Source organism: Hippocampus guttulatus, chromosome 6 (genome assembly GCF_054856545.1).
Source record: "Hippocampus guttulatus isolate MCC_2025c chromosome 6, RoL_Hgut_1.0, whole genome shotgun sequence".
In the NCBI taxonomy this organism is placed as follows: Eukaryota; Metazoa; Chordata; class Actinopteri; order Syngnathiformes; family Syngnathidae; genus Hippocampus; species Hippocampus guttulatus.
Genome location: NC_141266.1, coordinates 24484144 through 24510903, shown reverse-complemented (window position 1 = coordinate 24510903; position 26760 = coordinate 24484144). Strand labels below are relative to the sequence as shown.

General features: G+C 48.4%; 3 protein-coding genes across 7 annotated transcripts; all 3 read right to left on the bottom strand.

The window, feature by feature from the left end:
- Window positions 1-137: 137 nt before the first annotated feature.
- prpf31 (PRP31 pre-mRNA processing factor 31 homolog (yeast)) lies at window positions 138-4654 on the bottom strand. The gene is made up of 14 exons (XM_086113395.1): window positions 4507-4654; window positions 3795-4010; window positions 3574-3634; window positions 3407-3490; window positions 3228-3325; window positions 2951-3057; window positions 2335-2504; window positions 2099-2256; window positions 1445-1534; window positions 1149-1276; window positions 958-1030; window positions 717-845; window positions 406-504; window positions 138-321 (listed from the first exon to the last, which is right to left on the bottom strand). Exons 2-14 carry the CDS (start codon window positions 4008-4010, stop codon window positions 208-210), a joined length of 1527 nt encoding a protein of 508 aa, XP_085969521.1. The 5' UTR covers window positions 4507-4654; the 3' UTR covers window positions 138-207.
- Window positions 4655-5378: 724 nt separating this feature from the next.
- Window positions 5379-21301, bottom strand: lmtk3 (lemur tyrosine kinase 3). Of its 3 annotated transcripts, none has more exons than XR_015101213.1 (17): window positions 21074-21301; window positions 18120-18253; window positions 17473-17617; window positions 16927-17000; window positions 16719-16837; window positions 15949-16036; window positions 15501-15649; window positions 15191-15275; window positions 14961-15082; window positions 14584-14733; window positions 8698-14482; window positions 8449-8612; window positions 8188-8315; window positions 7637-7971; window positions 7468-7543; window positions 6439-6670; window positions 5379-6359 (listed from the first exon to the last, which is right to left on the bottom strand). XR_015101213.1 is itself a non-coding variant. In XM_086113896.1 (17 exons), exons 1-17 carry the CDS (start codon window positions 21162-21164, stop codon window positions 6549-6551), a joined length of 7677 nt encoding a protein of 2558 aa, XP_085970022.1. In that variant the 5' UTR covers window positions 21165-21301; the 3' UTR covers window positions 5379-6548. The 3 variants fall into 3 exon arrangements, 2 of the variants coding, with proteins under 2 accessions (XP_085970022.1, XP_085970021.1); XM_086113896.1 differs by having other exon boundaries at window positions 5379-6670; window positions 8698-8804; window positions 8895-14482; XM_086113895.1 differs by having other exon boundaries at window positions 5379-6670.
- Window positions 21302-21533: 232 nt separating this feature from the next.
- On the bottom strand, window positions 21534-26371 carry leng1 (leukocyte receptor cluster (LRC) member 1). Of its 3 annotated transcripts, none has more exons than XM_086113340.1 (6): window positions 26233-26296; window positions 25669-25737; window positions 25384-25561; window positions 24455-24637; window positions 23891-24204; window positions 21534-22750 (listed from the first exon to the last, which is right to left on the bottom strand). In XM_086113340.1, the coding sequence occupies exons 3-6, from the start codon at window positions 25513-25515 to the stop codon at window positions 22531-22533; spliced, it is 849 nt and encodes a 282-aa protein (XP_085969466.1). In that variant the 5' UTR covers window positions 25516-25561; window positions 25669-25737; window positions 26233-26296; the 3' UTR covers window positions 21534-22530. The 3 variants fall into 3 exon arrangements, with proteins under 3 accessions (XP_085969466.1, XP_085969467.1, XP_085969465.1); XM_086113341.1 differs by having other exon boundaries at window positions 25669-25758; window positions 26233-26278; XM_086113339.1 differs by lacking the exon at window positions 25669-25737 and having other exon boundaries at window positions 26233-26371.
- Between the last annotated feature and the right edge of the window lie 389 nt (window positions 26372-26760).

The following is a 26760-nucleotide window of genomic DNA, read 5'->3' as shown; positions in this document are numbered from 1 at the left end:
GTTTTGACTGTGAAAAGGCGAGTGTGCCCGTTGTCTTGTCACAGCTCTGCATGGGAGATGTTACAGAGTTCTAAAGCAGGATTGTACACATTTCAATAAATACTTTTGACAAATCACATGGCTGCGTGGAGTCCAAATTAACAAAGATGTACACGTTTTATTGAAATTAAAAAGTCAAGCGCACACAAACAAAAAGGACGGCAGATTTCACTTCTGGGATTCCTTCTTGACTTTGAGGAATTCTGCCATGTTGGAGAAGTATTTCTGGTTGGCCTCCGCCACCTTTTTCTCCGCCGCTTGCGGGTTGACGATCTCCAGCCCCTGGCAAGGAGATGAAACGGTGACGATACTGAATGCGGGGTGGCGCTGGGGTGGGCCAAAAGGAGACTTTGCCGCCGTTTTCACCTGGAGAGGAGTGAAGGCCACGCTGGAGCTGGTCCCCGACGAGCGATCTCTCACCGTGGACTTGCCGCCATACGTCATGCTCTGCTTCTGCAAAGTCCTCTGTTGGCAAAGCACAACATTTCCTTGTGTTTGACAATGAATGGGTCACTTTTACATACGCAAGTGACATGCAGGAAGAAAACAAAACGAAAAAAATAAATAAATAGAGTGGCAAACTAAGCTGTGACAAAGTGCTGGAAACCATCAAAAATAAGGTTCGACTACAAATAGTTAGACTAAAGCAGCCTTACAAAGACTTGGCCGGTTTTTACCTGGAGCGATTTGGATATTCTGGCCTTGGTGGCGTCGTTGACCTGCGCCTGCCTGACGCGACCGCTGCCGCTTTTCCCCAACTGACCTAGACTGAAGCCCAGATCCTCCTGGTAGGCGTCATCCTCGATCTGCCATCACAACAAAGGAAAAGTTACCATAAAGCCACGTGGTGTACTTTTTTTTTTTCTCCAGCATGCGTTCCAAAGCAACACACGTGATGCGGAGGAATTGTTAGCGTACTTCGGCAAAGGTCATCCTGTTGGCATGTTTCCTGATCTCGGTCAGGCCCAGACGCTCCTTCATCTTTCGATACCTTCGAAAAGAGGCGCAGGCTCAAAAAGGAAACGGTGGCTATTGGCAACATCGCAGTTTGAAAAATGACTCTTCTCTATTTGCTTGGGGGGGCGGGGGGGGGGTGTGTGCTTGCGTACCTCCTGCCTCCCCTCTTCTTCCTCTGCCCGTCCAAAGGAGCAGGCAGCGGTTTGACCTGCTTGACAGGCGGCGGCTCCTGCCACTTGTCGAACTTCCTCTCGATTTCTTCTTTCAAGTCGTAACCAACCTGCAGCATCGCCACAGAGTTTGACGATTTAGAATTCGGCTGGCACCCTGTAAAAGACGCCCCACCCCCCTTCCTCCAATCCAATCTGCGTCCACGACGTGCAGAATTGCGCCGTCATCTTGATCAAGGCACAATAATTACGCCATCGTCATGAGCGCGCCTGCTCACCTTTCCGTCAGAGCTCTCGTGGAAACTGTCCACTCTGGAGGCCAACGTGCATTTGGCGGACACCAGACGGGCCGCCTTCCTCCTGAGATCCTGAAAGGAGACGGCGAGACAGTGAACTTCCATTGAATCAGCCGATACATTTCACCCTCTTATTCTGGCGCCATCGTGTGGCATCGAGGTATCAAGGACCTTCATTGAACGACCCGAGGGGCTTTATTTAGAAAAAAAATATTTTTTCCACTGGCGGCAGAGCAACAATAAACCGTTTATTTCAAAAGGAGATGGGTTCAAAACACGCGGAAGAGTGGGCGCAAAGGATAAAACTCCAACTTCGCACAATTCCGTCTGACTGAAAAGGGGAGCACATTTTAGAGGTTATTGGATCAATCGAAGACCAAATTAATCCACCGCGATTTTCGATCATCGATTCATTTTTTGGAGGCCTCGTTTTATTTGAAGTGGCCCAAAAGTCCTCCGAATTTCAGCAAGGGTAAGTAGGCTTCGATTTCTGCCGTCCTGCGGTGAAGCGGGCCGACGCCCTTTGCGCGGACTCACCATAAAACGGTCGCGAGCGTTTGCTTTTGCTGAAGAAAACAACGAGGGACATTTGGGTGGAATTTCTGCGACAAAAGCAGAAGAGCGGAAAGGACTCACGGGCGGGAGCGTCTGCACCACGTCGCAGTGGTAGATGAAGCCGGTGTGGGGCAGCAGCGAGGTGCTGCTGAAGCCCGACAGCGTTCGCCTCTGCGCTCCCAGCAGCATCAGGTTGCAGGCGGGCATCTTGGACAGGTTGGTCAGGCCGCCGGCGATACCTGAGGGCACCACGTCCACATCGTCAGCAAGCGGGGGAATAGGCGGCCGGCGAGCGAGCGTGCGAGGCCATTGCCGACCCATGATCTTGGCGGCGGTGGACGCCCCGACGATGATGGAGAGATTGGGCGCAATGAAGGACATCCTGGACTCCACGTACTCGTAGATCTGGTGCTTGGATTGGTTGAGCTCCAGAGCCATGTCGCACGACTCCTCCAGCTGCTTCAGCTCCGCGTCGTTCAGCAGAGACCTCAACGCACACGCACACAGTTCACTACACGGATGCCGTTGGAAAAAAACGCAGCCTCGGGGGATTTGAAAAATGCCATTTGAGTACACCCCGATGTTGATTCGAGTTCCAATCATCGTTCAGCCTGAACTGAGCCGAACGAATTCTGCCCGGCAACCGGTGGACGGGCATACCGATGAGCAAATGAAGGTTGCCGGTGAATTGCCGTGCCCAGCCAGACCGATCGCTCAACGCAGCGTCAAGCTCTGGCCAAGCTCTGGTCTGGTCTGGTACCACCTCTGCCTCAATTTGAGCCAGGACCCCCCCCCCCCCCCCCCCCCGAATACTTGTTCTGATCGACGGTGTTTCTAACGTGGCTGTTTGAAGAGAAATGGCACGTCACACAGCACAGCACAAAAGCGTGTTGGCGTTTCCTCGTGGCGCGACCGCGACCGCGTGCACCTCACCCCTGCGTGGTGGAGGCTGTGACGCTCACGACCATGATGGTTGCGTTGGTGAGGATCTGCTGTAAAGTCTCGTTGTTTTTGCACTTCTCCAGGTTGTTGCCCAGCTCCTGAGCACAAGGGCAGAGAAAAACATATTCGTCCAGAGGGGTGCCATTCACATTCAGGTGGGTGGGGGGGGGGGGGGGTTCCTCAAGATGATTCTTCTGCTGTCCACTGAGTTGCTGTAAATCCAGAATTTCGTCTTTGCGGTGCTGAGAAAGTCTTATTCTACTCTCACCTTGACTGTGCGGATGTAATCTAAAGAATCGGGCACCAGCGATTCCAGCTCAGGGAACCTCTTGGAGTATTTGTCGCGAGTAAACTTGTGAATGATATCTGGAGGCAAAAACGAGGACTCGGGTCGACACAAGGCAACTGAGAAATGGAGAACGTCCGGAGGGCAACGGTCACACTCACTGAGTTCGTTGTCGATCTCCACCGTCAGGTTATTGGCCGCCACGATGAGTCTGTATTCTGGGTCGGCCTCTACGGGGCCTGACACTGGAGGGGCAAGAAAGAAGGAAAGAATCATAATAACAAGAATAATGATAACACAAAAATGGCTTATTACGATTTTAGCTCACCCTCTGAATTCTTGCGCTGCTTTCCGACATATCTTGATATCTTCTCCATGATATCTGAAAACTGTCACACAACGGCTTCATGAAGAAACGACCACATCGACAGACATTTCAACACAATCTCACGTCGGGATGGCAGGGGGTGCACGGAGGTTATCCGCAGGGTTTCAAACTTCAAAAATTCCCCCAAATTTGCAACCCTCATTTCACATTCTGAAACGTACCTGTTTGCTGTTTCGGAGCTTTGCGATGGCCGCGACGCTGTCGGCTTTACTGTAGTCCACTTCCATCTCCTCGGGGATGTCCTCCAGCCCGCCGTCGTTCCTCCCCTGCGAGGCTTCTCCGTCGCTGTCGCCTTCCTCTCCTTCTGGATACAGGCCATCCTCGCCCTCGTCGCCCGCTTCCTCCAAGTCTGCTAGGAGCTCGTCTGCCAGAGACATCTGCACGCAGGGGCAGAAATGCTGACAGTTTACATTTAAAAACAAACACTGACTAAACCTCTGGGATATTGGCCTTTCTGTGACAGTCTCTCTGCATCTTTGTTGCAAACTGTTGATGACACCTTAGGCTCGGCCTAAAAATCCCAAATCGACATGCTATCTTGGCCAATATGGCTATACTATATGCTATGTGTACATAGAATGCTCAATGCACAGCATGCTGACAGTCATTTGTGTGCGAAGTATGTCAGTCAGACTGCCTAACATTTATCCACTAAATGACAAGTTTAAACGACCTGTTACAAGCATCCACAATAAGCTCCGGACTCTTGACTGAATTACACCTATGACTGACAATACAAAGAACGAATAAGGATTGCATTAACAATAACAAAGTACGTGCGAAGCTATTGCACTGCGTTTAGTTGACGATCGAGTCCAAGGTAGCGAACGTTGGCTAACGCTAATAAACCCTCTCGCACGCACATGAACTTACCTGGAATGTTCTAACTTCACGAGATTAATAACGAAAGCAGACAAGCGTCCTTAATCGGGTTCAAAGCCTTTTAAATGATTCGACAAAGGCCGAGTTTCACCCTTTTCTATCACAAATGGAAGAAGCTCGGACGGTGCTTGTCGCGTGATTAATACGTCACACAAAGCCTATGGCCTTATGGGAAAATAGTGTTGTAGTCGGCTATCAGACAAACGGGAATCGGGGAAAGGGCCTGGAGCTGCTTCGCTAATAATTATATTTTATACATGAATTAAATATTTAATTTTTGATTAAATATAGGAGAATCATACAATACAAGGTTTTTTTTCTGTTCTAGTATTATCACAAGTACAAATTACTATTAGATCCATCAAATTGATAATTGTTGCCCAAATGTCAAGGTTTCTAGTAATGATCCTTGTGGAACACCACTTGACAACCCATCCATCTGTCCATCTATTTTCTATAGCACTGGACCTTATTCGGGTTGTGGTGAGCTGGAGCCTCAAAGTCTCAGCTGACTATTGGCGAGAGGCGGGGTGCATCCTGGACTGGTCGCCAGCCAATCCCATGGCAATCAAGCTTTTTACACAAGCACATTTCAAGACAATTCAGTCATCATTGAAGAGAACATGCTTGTTTTTGGAATCGTGGGAGGATGCACCACAGGAAAGCCAGAAAAGAGATTTGAACCCCAAACAACAGAATTGTGAGACAAATACGCTAATTTGTTGACTGTGCTGCCAAACACTAAAATATATCCTGAATATTGTCATTACAGTTTTTTTAGATTCGGTCGAAGTAAAAGACTGTTGCATTAGAGACAATAATTAGAATAGAAACAAGGTAAAAAGCGAGCATCCAAATGGAAATGCTTTTGGAGTTTTTATTCTTCCCCATTGTTTTTACAATATCCCTTGAAATAGGTTTCTTAAAACAAGACAGGTTTTAAATAAACACTAAAACAGGCTAAACAAACTATTCGATCCATGACTGCATGATGGATTGTTATTCGTACAAAATAAATTCATAATCTACACACACACACACACACACACACATGCGCGCACACAATGAAACGGAAGCTATTTACTGATGAAAAGCCTTTTTTGTCAGTTTTTCATGCTAAGCTACACTGAGCCTTTTGAAAAGAATGACAACACTGCTAAACATACATAGACATTGGAGGAAATGAAGTATTACATATTGGTACATATTGACAGGTAAAATTATACAAAATACCTTTTTTGGTGCAATTAAGACGTGTGGGAAAATATTTTGCTTTATTTGTTATGAAGATCTTACAGAAGAGATAATCTAGATGCATTCTGGCCCAAATTATAAATGTGTGTATGCCAACTGCATAAAATAAATAACATCAATAAATACATATCAAAAGAAATGCTTGGCATCTGGCTTTACAAACAGAAAAAAATGAAATGGCAATAAAAGAAGAGACTACTTTTTAGGAACTCAAAGTACAAAGAAAATGATTGTTTTGAATTGTTAATGCAGGCTGAGAAGAAGACATTGAAAAAGTAAACATTTTAAAAATGATCTCCTATTCACTTTGTATGGCGACGTTTTGTACAGATGTGAACGTATTCTAGGAGGAGCTGAGCAAATTGCGTTTCAAAGCGACGGCGGTAAAAAAACCTCCATGAAGAGAGGCCTGATCAAAAACAAAAAAAAACAAAAAAAAACCCGAAAAGAAGAGGACAAACAAAGACCCTTCCCCTCCCGTTTGGGGAATAATGATGCCGAAAAGAGAAGCTGGTACACAGCGAGACTCCCGCTGCATCTGTGTCAAAACGCCTCGCTGGTTCCTCCTTCCAAAGATGCTTGAATAAACTCTGTAAACAGGGTGGCTGGTCAAAACTGGATGGCGTCCAGCATTTCCAAAGGGGAGTCGAGTCGTCCACTTCCATTCACCTGTCCAGTAGAAAAATAGCCTCTGTGTGAATGGTTGCTTGCTGGGGTCCAATTCAGGGCTCAGTCTCCGAGGGTTGACTGCCAAAGTCTTTCCCGTGGTTCAAGCGACATCACGCCAAGTGGGGGTCCTTGGCCGGGCTGACGGTGAACCGTGACGATGTCACCGCATTGGCCCCACCCACCGGGGCTCTGGCCTCTTTGCGCTTGAAATCTTTGTTTTTGCTGCTGGAACCTGGTCGAGAGTGAGAGAGACACCAGCACACCGCTTATGCTAAGGCTTCGATGAAAACGATACTGGGTCCGTCCAGGGGGAGTCCGTCATTTTTCTCGCATCTTAAGTTAAAGCTTGAATTCAAGCATGAATGGATCATTTCTTTGATGAAGAACCCCCCCCCCCCCCCCCACACACACACACACACACCCCCGCCTGCAAAAAGATAGTGCAGGTCGAACATGAAAATGAAAACCTCAGCTCGCTCAAATCCAATCTTCAACGGAATCTCGAGTAAAAGTAACTCAATCTGCTCGAAATAGATTGCTAACTAGTAACCCAATAACTTTTTGCTATGTCAGGATCTTCAACATCATCAAACACTTCATTTAAAAAAAAAAAACGAAATCTAATAAAAACGAAAGTAGAATAAAGCATTTTTGAAAAAGTAAGAGCAAACCTGCTCTCAAAACTAATTAAAAGTAACTGAACTGAAAAAATATATATATACTTTTCAAAACGAAATGAGGAAGGCGTATGGTATCTCCTCATTATTTGATACGTGAGGCAGGCACGCCGGGGGGTTGCTAGCTAGGTGGCTAAAGATAGCTCAGAAGGTAGGTGGGAATAGTTGGGAAAGTAGAGCAGCCCTGTTTGCACTGCAGGCTGGTAAAGGTAGAACGGAAGATCAATATGCAAAGTTAGTTGATGGAATCCAAACCGCGGTGAGATTCAATCAACTCTCCCGCTTGTTTTTTTTTAGATCAATGAAATCGATGCCCATCGTCAGCAGCGAAAAGCAGTCTTGATATTCTCACCATGTAATGTGTTTTTGACAGACGCAGCGGCTGGACTCGTGTGCGCTGAAGTGCTCAACGCATTAGTTGGCGTTTCCTGTGGCAGGAGACAAGAGAGAAGCCCGTCTCAGTGAACCATCAACAGCTACTCTGTGTGACTTAAGAGAGACACGCGGCATGGCGTGCGTACCTGATCAAAAAGATAAATGGTGACATCATCAAAAAAGGACACATTTCTCCCTCTGTCTCTCTCTCTGTCTAACGGCTCCTTGGGCGACTTGAGCAGGCTTCTCAGGCCGACGCGTTTGTCCACGTCCGTCTCGGTGACGACGATGACCCGGCGGGAGCTTTCGTCCTCCGCCTCGTCTTCCTCCTCCTCTTCGGGATCGCTTCCCGGAAGCAAGCCCCTCCGTCTGCCGATCCGACTGCCGATCGCCCCGTCCCCAAATCCTCCTTTGCCGCTCGGGTTGAGGGGCAGAGTCAGGGCGAGGGGCGGGAGGGCCAGAGAGAGACGAGCTACTTTGGCTACAAGACAAAAAAGAGAAAAAAAAAGCACATTTTCTCTTTGTAGTTTCATTTTATAGACACCTCAGTTGTCGGAGGCTGACACACCGTAGGCACTTGGTAATTGACCAAGCGAATAGAATACCGTACATCAGTATTATTTTAAAATGATGAGAAAAAGATCACGTCAAAAAAAAAAAAAAAAGCGATAGCGCAGAGAGACATTGTAAGACAAACCTTTGATCGCCTGGTTTGCAGACGACTGCAGTGTTGTAACCTCCGGTTGTTCAATCACAGTGAGCGGCCCGCTTTCAGTTTTCTCGCTCTCCGCATTGGGCTCAGCGCAGCTTTCCTGCTCCGTTTGGCTAAAACAACAACAAGGAGTCACGTGGACAGTCTGGGTCTGGAGTTTTGTGCATTAAAAATTAAATAAAAAACAAACACATATCGCTGAGGGATGGACTTTGATGATTAGCGTGCAGAGGCTTGCTTCAATACCTGTTGTCCTGGTTTTGGTCCTGCACAGCGGTCGTCTCGCTCTTGCTCTCGGACGTTTTGTCCCCCCAGGGCCGAAGTGTGACTGTGTCCTTAACTGTCGCTCCCCAAAGCACGTTTGTTTTCACATTCTCACTCAGGGAGAACTGGAGCCGTTCCTCACACACCTGAGAGGACAGAGCGCCACCAGGAACAAGAAATGAGAGCGTTGAAGCGAGATGGGAAAGATGAACCTGAGCTCCGTTTTCTGACCTGCATCATGAGGCCGTTCTTGGTGGTCATCTTGGAAAGATTACTCTGATCCTTAGCAGCCGAGGTTTGCCCCGGTGACCTCAACGCCTCCTCCGCATCCTCTGCGTCTGAGGAATCGACCAGCAGATGGGATTCATCAGGAATCCCGTCCGAAGCTACCCTGCGCTCCTTGACAGCGGAACCGCTTGTCTCCTCACCGCACAGGCTCGAAGCGGCGCCTTTTTGATCGGGCGTTTTCTTCAGGCGCTCTAAAAGCTCGAGGTTTTCCAAGAAAATGTCACTCAAGGTGCCCTCCTCATCCCCGGATATGCAACACAGTTGTTCCAGTTTCTCAAAATCCTCCAAGGCTTCCTCATCCATGTCTTTCCATTCGGAAATGAATAATTCAGGCAGGTGATTGACAGGAGCTGGTGATGGGTGGGCGTCATTCTGACCTTGGGTCTCGGAGGAGTTCCTTTCGGTGTCTCGTGACACATGCTCAGAAGGGTGGTTCCGATTGGCCACGGTGCCCTTATTCTGAATAGTTGCCAGATCTTGCAGAGGTGTCTTCGTGAAACTGGTTTGGGGAAATTCTGCCTCAGGGTTCAAGTCTTCGAAATTCGGGGGACTGCTCAATTCCTCGGTCTCTGAAAGGGATGGCGGCGGACTCGGAAAAGAGTCATCTAAACTCTCCATCTTATCGTCCTGCATGTCAAGGTCAATGCTCGGAGGAGGACTGGGGAAGTCCACTGAGCTGAAGTTGTCCACCTGCGGATCAGCCACGTCTGCGAAATTGTCCTCTCCCTTTGGCGTGCTCACGCTGTCTTCTGCGGGGTGCTCAGCATGACGTGAACGTCCTCTTTCAACTTGACAATACAAGTCAGAGTCAAGGTTTTGCTGGTCCGAGTAGTTCTCCTGAGGGCCTTCGGTTTCGCGAAAGGTAACGTTGGCATGTTGACTCTCCAAAGTGCGAGAGAAGCAGTTCACCGAAACAGCATTGTCGTCAACTTTTTGTGCCGCGGGCGGCGACGGCGGCTCCTTCTCCTGGAGCTCGCGGAGTTGACGCTGAGGCCAAATGTTAAAGTTGTGATTTTCTTCTGGCCCCGCAAGTCGCCCATCCCCGATCGTGCCCATACTGAGAGACTTGTGCTTGTGCTCACCTTTCTCAGAGTTCTCTTGATCGGGGATTTCTTTATTCTCCACTTCATCCGATGTTTTCCCCAATGCATTCAATCTGTCTATTGCCACAAGGTTTTCCCAATTTTCAACCTGTTGAACATCCGCCCCCTCCTGCTGAACCTCTCGGTGGACATCTTCCTTCCCGGATGGATTTTCGGTTAACCCCTGCCTTTCATCATTCCAGGACCCCTCACAAGTGACCAGCGCACCGGGGTGGGGCTCACTTCCTGCAAGCTCATCATTTTCTTCCGCCTCCCAAAACTCCCGACCCACGACGAGACGCTCGGCCACCTCCCACGCTTCAGTCCGCAAGCCGGGGAACAGTTCAGACCTCAGCTCATTATCCGAACACCTCTTTTCGGGAGCGGCCCACTGGTCGTTTTCGTCGGGCCAAACAAGCAATTCCCCCGACTGTGAATAACGCTGGCGCTCCAGCTGATTGCTCTTATTGTCACGGTTTACTCTCACCCCCTCGCCGTCCTCGAGACCGTTAGTCCGACGCTTTGCTTCTTCTTTCAGGGGTGACCTCTCCTCCTTCACGACGTGACTCAACTCTGCAGCTGCCAGCGCTTTCTCCGTCTCCGTCCGGACCTTTGTCGTCTCGTTCTCACAGTCATCTGAGCAGTGCAGGTCTCGCAAGCCCAGCTGGTTGTGGTCGGTGTGGTGCAGCTCCAGCTCAGCCATCTTGTTCCTGATCTTGGGTCTTTCAATGCCTTCCTCTCTCCAAGAGGGAACCGTGAGATCGCTCACTTTACCCTCATCCGAAGGGGTTTCTTCATGAAACCTAGGGCGCTTCATAGAACCGTCGCACAGGTCAGACAGTTTGGACTCTGTGCTGTCGATGAGAGATTCGATCGCGGCATTTCCACAGCGATGGACACCGAAAGAAGTGACATTGTTTTTTATTATTGTGTAATCCTTGGCTCTGTTGGCATGCGGAGTCAAATATTTCTCTTCACCATCCATATATTGGCAGTCCGCCACATGAGAGATGACTTCATCGGCGCACGGTTGGTGTTTCGTACCATTGCTGCGCGTAAAGCTCTGAAGTGGCACGTCTTCTAATTTGGAGAACAACTTATCAATAAAGTCAACGCAGTCTTGGATTGGGGGATCATCAAGCAGTCGGGAGGATTTCTGACCGTTCAAGAAAATGCCAGAATTCTCTCGCTGCCCCGGCTCGAACCCTTTGATCGGAATATCTGCGGCAGTGCCAAAGTCATTTTCGGGCGTATTCTGACAAGACGTATTGATCTTCTCAAATATCCGGAGGTTGTTTCTCGAAGGGTACTTGTGTTCGGCCTCGCCCTCTTCTTCAGTTTCTGTTTTTTCCTCAATCCCCACGAGTGTTCCTCTCTCACCTCCTCTGCCACAGCTTTGCCTGGAGCCGACAAGTCCGTCGCTGCTCCTCCTGCTCATCCCATCCCCTTCCCAATCACTGTCTGAGAAATAAGCCGAGTCCCGATGCGGCGTTTCATTGCCCAGAGCCCGCCAGCCGCCGCCTCCCACTCCCATCCAGGACTCGCTGGGAGTGAGGCAGTCGGCAGAGCTGGATGTCGCAAGTGACAGGACGGAGTCAGTGGGGGTGCTCAGCGAGATGTCGCCCGACGCCTCCCCATCTGGAGTGGTTGCAGTGGCGGCTTTGTCAGCGACATGTTTTTCTTGGATACTCTCATTGTGCTGTCGTGAATGCTTATCGTCCAGATCTGTGCTGGGGTCACCACAATCTTTTGAGTGATCCATATCAGCTGCTACAGACGCCTTATCGGTGTCGCGCTTTTCAGCGTCAACTGCGATTCCATCTCCTCGCTTTGGACTGCTGACCCGCGGGTCATCCCTGGATAACTTGCCGTTCTCAAAGAAAGAAGCTTTGCGACTATGATCTGCAAGGAGTGATCTCACAGGGATGGAGGCTTCGACATCCTTGTTGCAAACTTGAGCTGAAAGCTGTGAAAGATCTGCGGCTTGTCCCTCTCCTCTCGCAGGTAAGGCGGGTCCATCCCAACTCTCTTCTGTTTTCTGACGAGCAAGCGTTTGGTTGTGCAGCAGGCCATTTTTGGGCATGATTTCTGAAAAGACATAGTCCCCAGACTGGCAGTGATCTGCGTCACTTCCTTGGTTGCCCGATTTCACGGTTGCGCCTATATGAAGGACGGGGATCTCGGGTCTGGTGGAAACTTTGATCTCGGTCTTTTTAGCACGCTTCGTGACTTGGGCGTAGATGGCCTCGGTTTGCGTTTCATCTTTTCCTTGGTTAGATGAGCATATGGAGCTCTCCGATTGAAAGCGGATGGTCTGGGCTGAATTTGGATCGATACATATGGACTCGTACTCGGGCGAGAGAGGGGTCGGAGAGGAATCCGCTTCTTTTCTGTTTGTAGCCGTGTTTTGCCTGGATATGATTTCAGTTAGAAACGTCTCCGCCGACTGGATCTCCTGAAGGAATTCCTCCCTCGTCATTTCCGTTCTCTGTGACTCCTTCTCCGTCTGCTGTGGTTGACACTCTCCTTTCCCAGCGATGATCTCGGAGAGGAGGGAGTGTGACCCTCTTACGCCTTTTGAATAAACGTCTTCAGCTTCAGTGGATGAGGGAAGGCCCGGGGCACAAACAAATGGGCGCAACCTAGTTCCGGATGGGTAGAGGTACTTCACCGGATCATTTCCTGACCCTCCATTTAGATCTGCGTCCGTGTCGACCTCCGTCAGAAAAAGATCTCGGTGGAACGATTCATGAGACGCTGTCAAGTTCTTCTCCGTTGGTGCCGTGCTGCTCTGGTGTTTCTCCGACACCCACGACTGTCCAGCTGAGCCCAGCTCTGTAATCAGAGACTGGGAACGTCGCATCCCCTTGATGGGCAACACGACATTTTTCGATCTCTCCGCATCTCTCCTCTCCTTCTGCCCAACTTCCCACGAACTGTCGGACTTGCACTCACTCGGCTCTGCCGCAGTAGATAGCTCTGTCAGAAACAGATGCATGGGGGATTTCTTGGCAGCGGCTACACGTTCTGCCTGAAGTTCCGCATCTTCCTTCCAAATTGCCGGCAAGATGGTGTCGAGACGGGACTGGGTCCTCTTCATTCCCCGGGAAAGGATCCCTCTGGAGCCCGGCTCTCCGTCCTCGGACGGGCCCGAACGAGTGACCGAGGTGCCGCTGCTCGGTTTCTCAGGAGACAAGAAGGGCGAATCGTCCTCATCTGAGTAGGTGGGACTGGATGAGGACTGCCCATCAGTCCTGGGCTGAGGGCGAGCTATATTGCGATAAATCGGGCGCAGGGGGTTTTCTCTGCGAATGGGCGACTCAAAGTCTTTCGCACGAGAGTGAGCGCCCTCCTTTGAGTTGTGCGTTGATGTTGTGTGTCCGGTCTCTCTCTTGGCAGGGTCACGGGTTAGCGGGTCTCTCATCGATCGGTACCTAGAATAAGAGTTTGTGTTGTTGCTCAGGCAAGTTCTTTGTTTGGTGTGAGGAGGGAGAGGCGGCGGACACGTTTGAGTTGGGGGGTAAATGGGATGACTGGATGGTGGGAGGGAGGGAGAGAGGGACGGAGATGGCGGCAAAGTCTGTCGAGCTCGATGGAGTCCCAGGTGACCAAAGCTAGAAGGTGGGCAGCTGTTCATCTGATGGGGGTCGGTCTCAATTTTGCCACTCGGGTTGTAATGAGGAAGTCCTCTGTACCCGAGCGGAGGTGCGGGCAGCGGGCGCCAGTGAAGGTGGTTGGCTGATGACAAAGACAGCGAGCGAGGTTTCGGAGGAAGGATTGGAGCTTGAGAACTTGAGGAAGGTTTTTTGTCAGGAGTCTTATCTTCTTCTTCATCTTCTCCTAAATCGATCACCGAGAAGTCGGTCACTCTGCTCGAAGTGTCTCGGAACTCAGCCACGCCCGTGTTGGGGACCTGGAGTTTCACCTCACTCGATCGCACGGTCTGCGTACCTTTTGCACCGGCACACTTGTCAGAGGAACAATAGGGCACTCGCTCTTTTCCCAGCATGCCGCTGCGGAGTTCCACAAGCTCCATGTCTCCGGGACAAATTGAGTCCGGCTGGCTCTTCCCTTTGAGGGTCGGCGACTTCTCCTGGGGAGTGTGCTCCTCCAGTCGGATGTAGTACTCGCTGGTGAGGGAAGGGCTGCGTGCGCTGATCACCGGCACCACAGTTGGGGTGTCCAGGGACTGCCTGTGGTTGTTGTTGGTCACAGCCGGAATGGGTTGAGCAGGGGGGAGAGGTTTGTAGCCCCGTCTGGCATGAGCTTTCTCCCAAAAATACTCAAAGTTCAACCCTTTGCTGGTTTCGGTCACAGTCAGAATGTCGTCCAACTCGGATGAGGAATGCGTGCCGCGGATTCCCACCGGGTCCAGCAGAGGGTAGGAGCTGTGGCGGTCTCGCCGCCGCTCGTGCGCCGCCTGGAAGGCTGGTGGGCGGAGCAAGTCCCAGCGTCTTTCAAACGACTCCTCGCTCTCGCCTCTCCTTCTCCCACCGTCATACTGATCTTCCTCCTCATCCTCGTCGCCGACGTTCCCCCTCGCCGTTCCTCGCTCGGCCGCCAGAAGGGAGGAGAGGAGAAGGAATACCTCGGCCACCGATGGCCGCTGGGACGGAGGTAGCCAGCAGGACTGCATGATCTCGTACCTTCAGAGATGAGGGGAAAGGGCTCAAGTCCAATGTCATCATTTTTGTCAAAAAAGTGACAGTCCATGACATGACCGTGTTGTGAGAAGAGCTTCACTGACCAGTAATCTGCATGCGAGAGTTTCAGTCTTGGCTGGGCCAGCGTGATCTGTCGCTCCCTGACGACAAATGTCAGAACCTCCTCGTCACTCAAGTGCCTGTGAGGCTGAGAGCCAAACTCAAATAGCTCCCATATGACCACCCCCAGGGACCTGCAAGTAGGACGTTGAGGAGAGGAGATTAGTCATGGCAAAGCTTGCACTTCTCAAAGACGACACTGATCGCGCGAGAAAGTCGAGGAACGCAAAATCCAGTCGTAACACATTCATCTGACGTTAGAAGAGACATTTACCTGCATGCTCGAATGAGAGCCAAGACAATAGATTGGAAAAACCCAAAAAGATGTTTTTTGTTTTGGTTTTTTTCCAACAGAACTTACCACACATTGCTGGTCTTGGTTTGGTCAGTGACGATCAGGGAGCCTCGGTACTCTTCCAGGAGTTCCGGAGCGATCCATCGTAGAGGAATCCAAAGCTTGTCAGGAGTGAGGTAATAGTCCTCCTGCGCGCATACGTGAAGGTACATTGACAGTAAGGAGTCTTCGGCACGGAATGCTGTTGTGAGCCTTTATCCGATGACTTTGGAAAAAGACAAACTGAGTGGGCTTACCTTGTATTGATTGTGCGACAGGCCGTAGTCGCCGATCCTCACAGTGAGGTCGGAGGTCAGCAGGCAGTTTCTTAAAGCCAGATCACTACAGACGACAACGCGATCATCATTCCTCATATGGAATAACCTTTGTAGATTTTGTCCAAACGGTGAATGCCTACTTTTCTTGTTTTTAACTCATTCAGTACCAGCCAATTCTGGATCAAGTCTGAAAAGACGTTTAAATACGTCTTTGGGAGTGAATGAGCTAATAAGCAGTAAAATGATCCAAACAACTAGTATAGCCTTTCGCTGCAGGCGGCATTCCCACCTGTGGATGTAGCTGTTCTCGTGAAGGTGCAGCAGGCCCGATGCGATTTCGAAGGCCATCCGCTGAAGAGTCAACAGGTCCCGCGTGGGAAGGTCCGGCGTCATCCCGTCAGCCTTCCGCTGGGCTCGCAGGTAATGCTTCAAGTCACCCTGCGAGGACACAAAGTGACGGGGATGACTCAACCCAACAAGCGCACCGGCCCCTCTGTCGTCATAAATATGTCCCCCCTGTTTTTTTTTAATTTATTTTTTTATGTTTTGTTTTCCAGCGCACTGCCACGGAATTTAATAATGAGCCGGCAGTCTTTGCGTAAAGTCGTTAAGGCTGAAGGGCGAGAAATAAAGCGGGGGATGATGTCAAAGGATGACAAATAGCAGCTAAGGGGAGGACGTCGGGAAAGTGCCCCCCCCGCAAAGGCTCAATCAATCGGCTTTGCTTCCCCACTGACCAGCTGACAGAATTCCATGACCAGGAGGAAAGGGATGCTTTCGCTGCACCGGCCCAAACACTGAAGGATGTTGGGATGTTTCAGACTCCTGCATGGGGACACAAATCAGACTTTGTCAAAAACAGCAACATCAAATCAAATAAAACAACTTTGGCGGCATGAAAGGTCGGATCAATGTCCAAAAAAAATAGAGTATCAAAGGCAAGCTGGCGGCAGTGAAAAAATGGAATGAGTGAGATCAACAACACATGAAGGTCATAATAATTATAATCCTAATAGTAATAATAATAATGATGCATCTGAGGAAGATGTCAACAAACGTCTTCTCAATCCGGCGGTTTTTGACCGTTGCTTATGTACTGCACAAGTTTCACTCCCGGAACGGCCAGGCACTTTCCAGCCCGGATCATCTGGAAGGACTCCCCCCTTCGTGCTTAAAAGCTCACTTTTCTCGGATTGGACAAATTGCACACGCTCACTGTGGGCCATCTCCCTCGGGGATGCACCGTGACAATGCTATTAAATTTGCGCTGCCGCTACACTTTCAAACATACTACTATAGTTCCTGCGCTACTTTCTTTCTAATATGTTTTATGTGGCAATATATACATATACATACATCTCCTTCAAAAATATGTTTTGGGACACGTGAAGCCATCTCTGCTGCCAATTGTCTGTTGACCGGGGTAATGAAACTGGACTAGCGAAGCCATCCCTGTTGTGGAAGTGGCAGAGGGCAACAACGCCCGTGACAACAACGGCTCGCTCACCTGTACGGCTCCGACTCGGCCAAGAATTTCCTCTGCTCCAGCGGACCGGCGCCGACGCGTAACTCCTTCACCACCACCTGCGAGGAGCTGCAGTCGCACAGCACCTCGGCCAGGATCACCTGCCGGACGAGCGGCCGACGGCAAGGTTGGCGTTTCATTTGACCGACATGACGACGAGCGGAAGATACCGGAAAGGCCGACGTCTTACTTTTCCGAACCAGCCATTTCCAATCTCCTGCAGGTAGTTCAAAGTGTGCCTTTTGAAGTACTGGGTCTTGGAGTCTGCCCAAAGAACGAGACAGAAACAACCTTGATGATGTGAGAACTCCCACAGACATAAGAGTGTGCTGAAACATTCGAAACCAGGCCTGGAAAAAAGGCTTGAGGCCCAAACGAGGAGGTGCCATACTCACCTATTCGCAGATGTGTTGATTTATTTTTCAACATCCTCCAAAAAATACCAAATATCTTTTGTGGGGTGAGGACAAGCCAATCCCCGTTTTGCAGAGAAAACATTTATCCAATGTGGATTTAACACTCAACGTACGTCTCACTAACACCAAAAGGCAATTTTCCTTGACGGGGGAGTGGATGACAACTGCCCCATCGGCCCACCGCTTTGCACACCACTGTCTCACATGGACCTAAATACCCATCACTCACCCCAAAACTCCCACCAAAAAGACCCCCCCCCCCCTCCCCTCCAAAAAAACCCCCAAAAACCTTTACTGAGAGGAAAGAAGCCGAAAGTTACCTCCATGGTGCAGGGCGGCGCAGTTGGGCCTCTCCCTGACGGGCAAAGTGTAGACCTCCGGGAGCGAGGGGCATGACGACAGGCTGTCCTCCTGGATGGGACTGGACCCCCCCGAGCACTCCTCCCCGTCCGCATTGTCAAACTCCTACGAGGAAGGAAAAGAATTGCACTGAGAAAAAGAATTTTTTTTATTAGTATCACTTTGAAATATTATGTATATTTGACTATACATTATTGTTATATATTCTTGTATATATTATATTTATGTCATTATTATTCTTATTTCTAATAGCCATAGTAGTAATACTGCTGATGAATAAATCAATTAAAATGTCACGTATAATAATTGTTCTTGTTATTGTCATTTGTATCATTCTGAAAGAAACTGGAGTCTTTTTAACAATGTTTTTATTATATAATAACTTTTATGATTATTAATAAGAGTCATAACTTTATTTCATTGATAAATGTGTGGGGAAAAATAACAGCAATTATTATTATTCATAGTATTTCGATTAGGACGACAAGTCGAGTCAGTTTCGTCATCTCGATCTCGTAAATGATGATTTTTGATTCAATCCTGTCCTTGAAACCCGTGAGGCCAATTTAGAAGGTGCGCGTGTTGTCCAACTCTGAGGCGGCCTTACATTGAATCCCACGCCGCCCCTCTTGCAGCACAGACAGGTGAGGAGCAGCAGAACAAAGGAGACCAGCCCCGAGCACGAGATGAGGATGACCACGTAAGGCGGAGGAGACAGCGACGCCGTCCTGCTCTGAGAAACTGAAAGCAGCACACACCAAGAAAAGGGGGGAGGGTTAGTTCGGGTACGTCTTCATTTCTGCATTTTTTTAAAAATAGGAGCCTTGAAGAAACAAGGCAGAATCAGAAAAGTGCGAAATCGTGTTACACGGCTCTTTTGTTTTGGAGGGAGAAATTAGCCATTGGAGCGTTGTCCTACAGCGACAGGTTGAGGTCAACCCCAATGGACGGCTTGCATCAAGGGAATTCTTTCTTTTTTTTTACTTAGGTGGGAAGCAGGAAAGTCCAAGGTTGGAAGAAAAACAATTTAAAAAAGTGGAATCAAGAATTGACGTTTGAAACTAGCAGCTGCTAATTCCGGTATAAGGACAGGAAGCACGAGGAGAGGGAAGTGTCAGCATTCCACTCACAGTTAAGAAGCCAAGGAAGGAGGGGGGGGCTTGGGGTGGGGGGCTGGTGCTGCTAATCGGGAGGGAAGAAAAGGGGGTGGAAAACGGAATAAAAGAAATGACGTAAGAAAGGTTTACGAGTGAGGTGAGAAAGAGAGAGAAAAATAGGGAGGGGGCGGGACATGTGGACATTTGTACCTCAAAGTGGCCGTTTGTGGGGGGTGACCCATCTGTAGAAAAGAAAAGGGGCAGGGAGGGCAGGCTGGTTAAACACCCTCATGGTGACATGTGCAGACGGCGCGATCGTAAAGGCACTGGGGCTCGTCACTTTAGCACCCAATTCCATCACTCTACTCCGTCGGTCGGATTTCCACATAAATCACAACCCGCCAGTCAATCTAAGGCAGCGTTAAGGTCTTGAACACAATACGATACGTGTCTGTCGAGGTAGTTTTTTTCAGCTTGCTTTTGTGTTGCCATGTCAATCTAATCTGCCCAGTGCTCGCTCGTGTAATTGTAAATTGAGGGGTTCGTTGTTTTTCAATGGATGGCTCGACTTTACGAAATGGCAAAAAGGAGCGACGGATTCCGTTTGAACGAAGCTTTATTGAAAGGACGATCGAAAAAACACACGCCTCTCGTCAAAGAAATCACTTCCTGCTTTCCCTTTCTTCAGCCAATCAGAAGCTATCAACATAAAAACATCTCTAAGCAATTATTAAACAACAAAATGTGAGTTGGGTATTCTTAACATGAAATAATATGATGCTTAAACATAAAATGATAATAATTAATGATATAACCTAAGCTTACATAATTATCACTTCACAGTATATTGGCAACTGGGACTGTTTCTGTCACCAAGCACTTTTCAAATTCATTCTTACACGGCCAGAGCGCTGCAAAAGTATCAGTGGTGTATTTGATGTACTGTATTTTGTTTCAATGTTTGAGATTTTCTTTGGAAAGGTAACTATTCACCGTGAACTTGAAATAATTTGTTTTGTATGCGATTGATGGTTTTTCTAGGCGAGGCCATTTAAAGGGAAAAAATATCATTGAAAAACAGCACTACCGCTAGTTGGAACGAATTGGAATCCCTCCACAGGTGGACACAGCCGCCGGCCCACTGTTCAACACTTTATTCTACACACGGTAACAAAGTACACGAGCGCATTCTTCGATGAGCCGCCAAACGCCTCAACTGACACCGTCACTCAATACATAAGCCAGTTAGCAGCCAGCCAAACTCAACATTCTTGCTGGGATGACTTCCACGTCACTCGAGAGGCCAAGCACTTGGGGACAATTTTATGATGTCACCAATAGGACGCAGTTGTCAATTAGCAGGCACTAATATTACTGCAGCTGACTGAGCAGTTGAGACTGTCCTCACGCGGAGATGCATCCATGCATACATGCGGGATGCAGATGTTATACTGACCCCTGGTGGCAGAGGCGCGCACACCAGAGGGAGCAGCACAGCGGCCATGAAAAATAAAGCATGAAATGATGATGTGCAAATTGATTAAGTCTTGCCGATCTGTTCAATTCGGTTGTTACTGTGTGTTTTCTTAAGGACGTCACTGGACTACATTTTTTATGAGTACAGTCCCTGGCAAGGTCGTCTCACTGTCAACAGTGCATGCATACATTTCAGAGCACATTTAAAAATGCATGACCCTCCCCAAAATAGTGTCGGAGTAAGGCTGCTGAGATAAATTGTGTGACAGGGCAAGTGACGCTTGCGTGTGCTTTCCGTGCACTTTTCAATGGAAGTGGATGACGACAACCTGCTGAGTTGGAAAGAAGTCGCATTGGAAATAAATCAGTCAGAATTTCGCCAAACGAAAGCCTCTTGCCTCAATACGAGCATGATGGTCAATGCACCCCCCCCCCTCCCCCCAATCCGAGCATATGATGCACACAAGCATCATAAACAATAGCTCTGAATACATATTTTGTATTTTTTGAAGGTTACACAGACACATAGTGGACCTAAAAAGGAACCTAACCTCACCTCAACGGCCTTGTGCATCATGCTCCAGCAACGTCTTCTCACAACAACACAAAGACATGCACATACTGCACAACTCGGCCAAAATCTTGAAGGGGCGCGTGGGTGGTGGTGGTGTAGAAATTCATAAAAATAGAAGCTAGTCTGCATTGCTTCAAAGCCTGAATAATGCGAAGGTCTTTTTTCCTGATGCCATCGACGTGGGGCCGAACGTTGCAACCTCCCCCTCCTCGAATCAGTTTTATTTTGCATCACTGCACGCATGCACCATTCTCCCGCTGCGATCATCATCGGCATTATCTCACGGCCACGTTGGTAATAAAGCATAATAAAGACACCGCCGCCCCCTCCCCCCATCGTCCTCTCTCCAGCCTCCCTGACAGCTCTACAATTCAAGCGCCTCCATCCTCCATCCCCTCCACCGATTCGACTCACCTTCCCTCTGCGGGGCTCCGAGCGCTCTCTCCGGGCTCATGTACGACATGACCCCCGCCAGAGCCACCATCACCCAGCAGTGGGGCCGCATCGTCGCCGCCACAACAACAACAGCATCGGAGTCCTCCGGTCCCGAGCGCTCTGTCTCCGTCCTTCCTTCCTTCCTCTTGTGTGTGTGTGTGTTTTTGTGGTGGTATGAAAGAGCTTTCTTCGCCCCCCCCCAACTCCCGTCCTCCTCTTCTTCTAATCCGCAATTCCGTTTAGTGATCTCGACCCGCTATTGTGCATCCGCAGGCTGCTCATACATGACAACATCCAACCAAGCACGGTCACCCCACCTCCCCCTTCTATGAATATGCACCCCCCCCCCCCCCCGCCTCACAGACACATAGCTCCCCAAAATATATCCACATCCTCCGCCGGATGACGTCACAAGAACACATTGTCATGGCTCCCGCCGTGCGATAGTAAATAAGTGGACCAGTCTTTATATTTGAGCTCATACATACATAAATAGCGCGTCGGCGTTTTTAATACAATACAGGTGTGATTCATTGATGAACTATCGGAGGGTAGCGACAATTAGCTGTCATTCGGACACGCCCACTAGAGGCATCAAAAAGATAAAATCATGTTGAAAAAGCCAACGTAGAAACATTTCCGCCTGAGGTGAATTGTAAAATTATATCCGGAGGAATAATGAATTGAACAATGCCACAAGAGGTGAACATATATATAAAAAGTTGCTGGTTAAGGGAAAACATCGATGTACATTCAAGGCTTACTTTGAAAACACATTTGGTGGCCCAAAACAAAAAATATGTATCCATGTTTGTCTTGAAGCTGGGTTTGCGCCGACATGTCAACTGGTGAATCCGATTAAAGCGAGATCAAATAAACTTAACACGAGTGGACTCGAAGTGGATGAGTGGAAACAGGATGCGGCTGAGCTCAATTTGCACAGTTTTTGCGGTTATCATTATTGTGGCTTGTCGTCTGTCCGTATGTACAAAATCACTGCGATAGTCCAACACTGTGGTAGCTTGACTTGCGAATTTAATTCAATCAATCACATCTCCACGTTCCCCCTCTGAAGTGAATGGAAAAGTCATGAATCCCGTCTGTACCTTGAAGGGGTGTGGCCTAATGAGCGACACGTGCTGGAGTCGGTTTGTCCAGCTCATTCAGTGCGAGCGCCTTGGGTGCGAGTCGTGGCCTACAGCAGCTTCTTCAAATGTCCTTATTTCAATATTTATGCGTTTGACTACTGATCCGAGAAATGAAGGTCACACAATAACAAATGAGGAAACTCACAAGTCACTGGTTTCTCGCATACGACATGAAAATCATTTTCATTTCACTGATTCGGACACTTTTCCTTCGAATGAACAAAATATTTACATCGCTTGTTGCGCGTCAAACGCGGCCCGCCATTTTTCTGGGAACATACCCAAAGTTCATAATTTTAGGATCTCGTCCCTCCAGCTGTCTCTGTCGCGCCGTTGCCGCTTGCGGGCCAGCTCTGGGAAGTAGGCGTTGTTGTAGGGCCGGTCTCGCTCATTCACTCCCTTGCCGGCCTCCTTGTCCTTGCCATTCCGTTGAGCCAGCAGCTCCCGGGCCCGCCGCCGTTCCTCTGCCTCACGCTGCAAACGCTCTGCACGGAGTCTCTCGATTGAGCTAGCGAGACAAAGCAAGCAGACCGCTGAAGGATTATTGGGCTGGAGTCAGTTCACTTGGAACAATTTTGAAAAATCATCTCGTTGCAAACTTCCGACCCACCCCCCCAAATATTGCGTTTGCAATTTTTTTTTTCTCCAAGACCACCTTTGTCCATTTTTTTGAGTAAACATAAGCAATACATTATTTTGTATGACACGACACAATATCAACTAAATCATCAAATGAAACATTAATTAATTACGAAAGGCAGTTTATCTACTAACGCTCTGAGCACCGCTCATGTGAAATGCCATCGGTGGGAATCCTCGCAACTACTTTTTTGTTTGTTTGTTTTTTTATTTTTAAAGTGCGGAGAAAAGTCTCGGCCAAATCTGGCTAGAATCTAGCTGCTAGATCAGAAAACTGACAACATTAGGAAAACAATATTTATGGTCAGCAGATGGCAGCATGAAATCTCTTTTGGAGGCGCTCACCAACGAGGAGAAAGCTTCTAAAACGCGGCACTTTGGGAAACGGGACCTTGACAAGCAGCTTGTGATTGTCACAAAAGAGAGAAAAGATGGTGGACGTTATTCAAGTTTGGAAGTGGACGTGATGATGTAAAGCAGGTGCCGTACATGCACGCATGCATACGCATCAGTAAAGACGACTAAATGGCGTGCAAAAACTTTGCAGGGCATGTCCAAAGTTACATTTTGACACCAGTGATTCATTATAAATACATTTTGTCATCCAAAACATTTTCATCCTTGTTGGTGGTATTTTTGAGAAAATGTTTGAAGCCTCACTCAAGCAAAAATGATTCCAGTCAGGTTTTTTTGGGGGGGAGTGGGGGGTGTTCTGAAATAGATGATTTGGATGAAACCATTTCCTGCTGATGATTAAAACAAGGTAGAAACAAACTCTTCTTGTGTCAGTTGATAGTTTCTGTGCCGACACCCTCTTTGAAGAATTGAAAGAATTCACTTGCCGACCGTGAAAGACTCGAGTTGCAGTCCTGCAAGCGTTCCTCATGACAACTTCAAATTACAAAGTCATCCGAAAAATAAATAGCGGTGCTCACGTAAAATGCAGCGACCTGAAAAAGATCCTCGGTTCCTCCGCCCCATTGGCACGCAGCGACGGGCTTTTTTTTACCTTTCCTCACGGCTGCGCTTTTCGCCTCTGTCGCGCTTGTCTTTCTTCTTGCTCTTGTGCGTCTTGGTGGGCGTCTGGCCCAAAGCTTTCTTCATCTCCCTCAACGGGTCCAGACTGTCCTTCAGCCGCCGATCCTTCTTCTCCCGCTCCTCCTCGCTTAACTCCTTCCTCTTCTCGCCGGGCTTCTCCTTTTCTTTCTTTTTCTCCTCCTCCTCCTCCTTCTCTTGGCCAGTTTTCATGTACCACGGCGTGACCTCGGTGCCCGGTTGGGGCCCGAGAGACACCAGTAAGCCGATGGCGCGCTCCTGTTTCTCCTGGAAATTGGCCACAAACACGCATTTCATTGACGGGGACAGTTTTCAAGGATGTCAGGTTGCTCAGGTTTGTGTGACTGAATGATTTGAGTTATTCAACTGATCTAGCAACCACAACAACTAAACCAAGAAGCAGAATGGGGTGGTGGTGCATCTATTAATTGGTAACTATTCGTTTTTTTTTTTTGGTCCAATTCAGTGACCAAATTAATCACTTTCGTTAGTTGCAGCCCTGAGAAATAGTACCTACCTTCTCCTCTTTCTTTTCTTTGAGATACTCCTCATTGTCCTTTTTCTCCACAGACTCTTCGAGGGGGAAGAGGTTGAGATGCTCCAAGGCTCCGCCGCGTTCCTCATCTTTCACCTCCTGGCTTCCTCCTACTTCCGACTGTAGAGCCGCTCGGGCTTTCCTTCGCAGAAACTCGGTGCGTGCCTGGAGGTGTGCGAGAGAAGACGCCGTGTAATCGGAGGGAACGGCGAGAGCACTTAGCGCAGAGCGCTGCCAATACAAACACCGGGGACCTGGAGGTCAAGCGATCCTGGAGCCACATCAAAATTGATTTTTTTTTTTTTTTTTTGCTTGGCTTACAACCACAATAAAGCTTTGGAAAAATGCGTTGTGTAGTGTTTGCATTATTACCCAAAAGGTATTACAAAACAAAGACGCACACATGATTACAAGTAAGCTCAATAAACAGGCTGTTAAACATTTTATTTTACACCAAGCAAAATTTCACAATAAGAGGAGGATAGACGTGAATTCTGTCGGTTCTGCCATCCAGTGGAAGCGCATTTAATTGTTCTTTTGGCACGATACGTCTGGCATACAGAGATGAACAAAGAACCACAATGGGCACGGCATCAACAATTTGGACTAGCAATTCAATGAAAGTGGCTCATCTTCCCACGGCGCAATGGTTCGGAATCACAGGCTTAAGTCACGCACTCGTCATTGGTCAGTCGACTAGGAAACGTTGATGTGACGCACCAGTGAGTAGTCCAAGACACTAAAAATCACACTAGCATGAACATGACTTCATGCCAATGCTATGTTTTTGTTTTTAATATGCAGGACTCCACAGATACTTTTACATAGTACATACAGTATAACCATTTTCCACTGCGCCTTATCGACCCCCCGCCCCTATTCCTGTTCGTGTGTGTGGAACAACGAGTCACCTCTTGCTCGGCACGTTCCACTCTCCGCTTGGCCTCTCGCTCCTCCGCGGCTGCCTGAGCTTCATCTCTCCTCACCCGGGCAACGTTGTCCTTGTTGCGGACGTGCCAGCTCTTCTTGGGGAGAATGTTCATGGTGAAGTCCGCAGGACGCTGGTTAGCCCGCTAAGCTCCACATCGACTGTGGCGGAAAAGAATATTGAACGCTTCAATCAATGAAACATCTCGTACAGGAGTGTCACTGAACACATAACGGTACATAGCCTAAACTACAATATAAAAACTTACGCGTGGTCGAGTATGACGGAAGGCTGAATGAATCGTGAGATCTGTGTACTAGTACGCTCCATGTCCTCACTAGGAAGACAAGTCAGCACACTGGTCGAGGAAATGTGTGAGAATGTTTTTTTTTTCCACTACTGTGTGACTTTTCTTCACACTCATAGGAGATCTTTGACAAACTAGTAGGACAACTGCATATTACTAGTGAGGCTCAAGTACTTGTGGGTATGTATGATGATAGTGCAACTCGGGCTGTACAGTAGTGCCACCAGTGCAACATAGTGATAGGACCTCAATTATGCCGGCAATAAAAGGATATCTAAAACACTTTTAAACAACTACCTTGCACTAGTTGGCGCTTTTGTCCTCGTTTGGGGGAAAAAAATGCTCAAGCGACTTTGCATACGCTACAAGCATATCAAAATTAGCATTAGCGCTCTCTTCTGTAAGCATTCGCTAGTGGACCTGAGCTCATTTTTAAGTTTACCCGACAGGCTCTCGAACACATAACAGTACACGTTTAATAAGATACGGATGAAAAAGGAGATCAAATCGATGGAAGTAACATACCTGGCAGAAAGTTGCATTTGCTAGGCAGCCACCGGAAGACCTCACCGGAAGTAAACACGAAACGTCTTGCAACGACACAATTTAAACTCTTGATGTCGCCACATGCCGTTTAATTTATTAATATGAACTAAAACGTCGTAGACGTAGACGAATGATGCAAAGTCATGCAAAATCAGATACATTCATGACATGTATTTAGACTTTTTGATGTGGTTTCTTGCCATCGCGCATTGCAAAGTGAAATGGCTGCATTTGTTTTCAAGTGCAGCCCGCTAAATTTTTGGTTGGGGTATCTGCCCATCAGTTCTGCGGTTTGGGATTCAAACCTCGGCTGGAGCCTTCCTGTGTGGAGTTTGCACGTTACTCCACGGCTTTCTGCTGAAGGTCCACAGCCCCAAAAGATGCATGATTCTAAATTGTCCGCAGGTATGAATCAGTGTGTGGATTGGGTGGCAACTAACCCACGTGATACCCCACCATTTCACACTCACCACAAAATCATGAATCTTCAACCGACTTGCTAATACA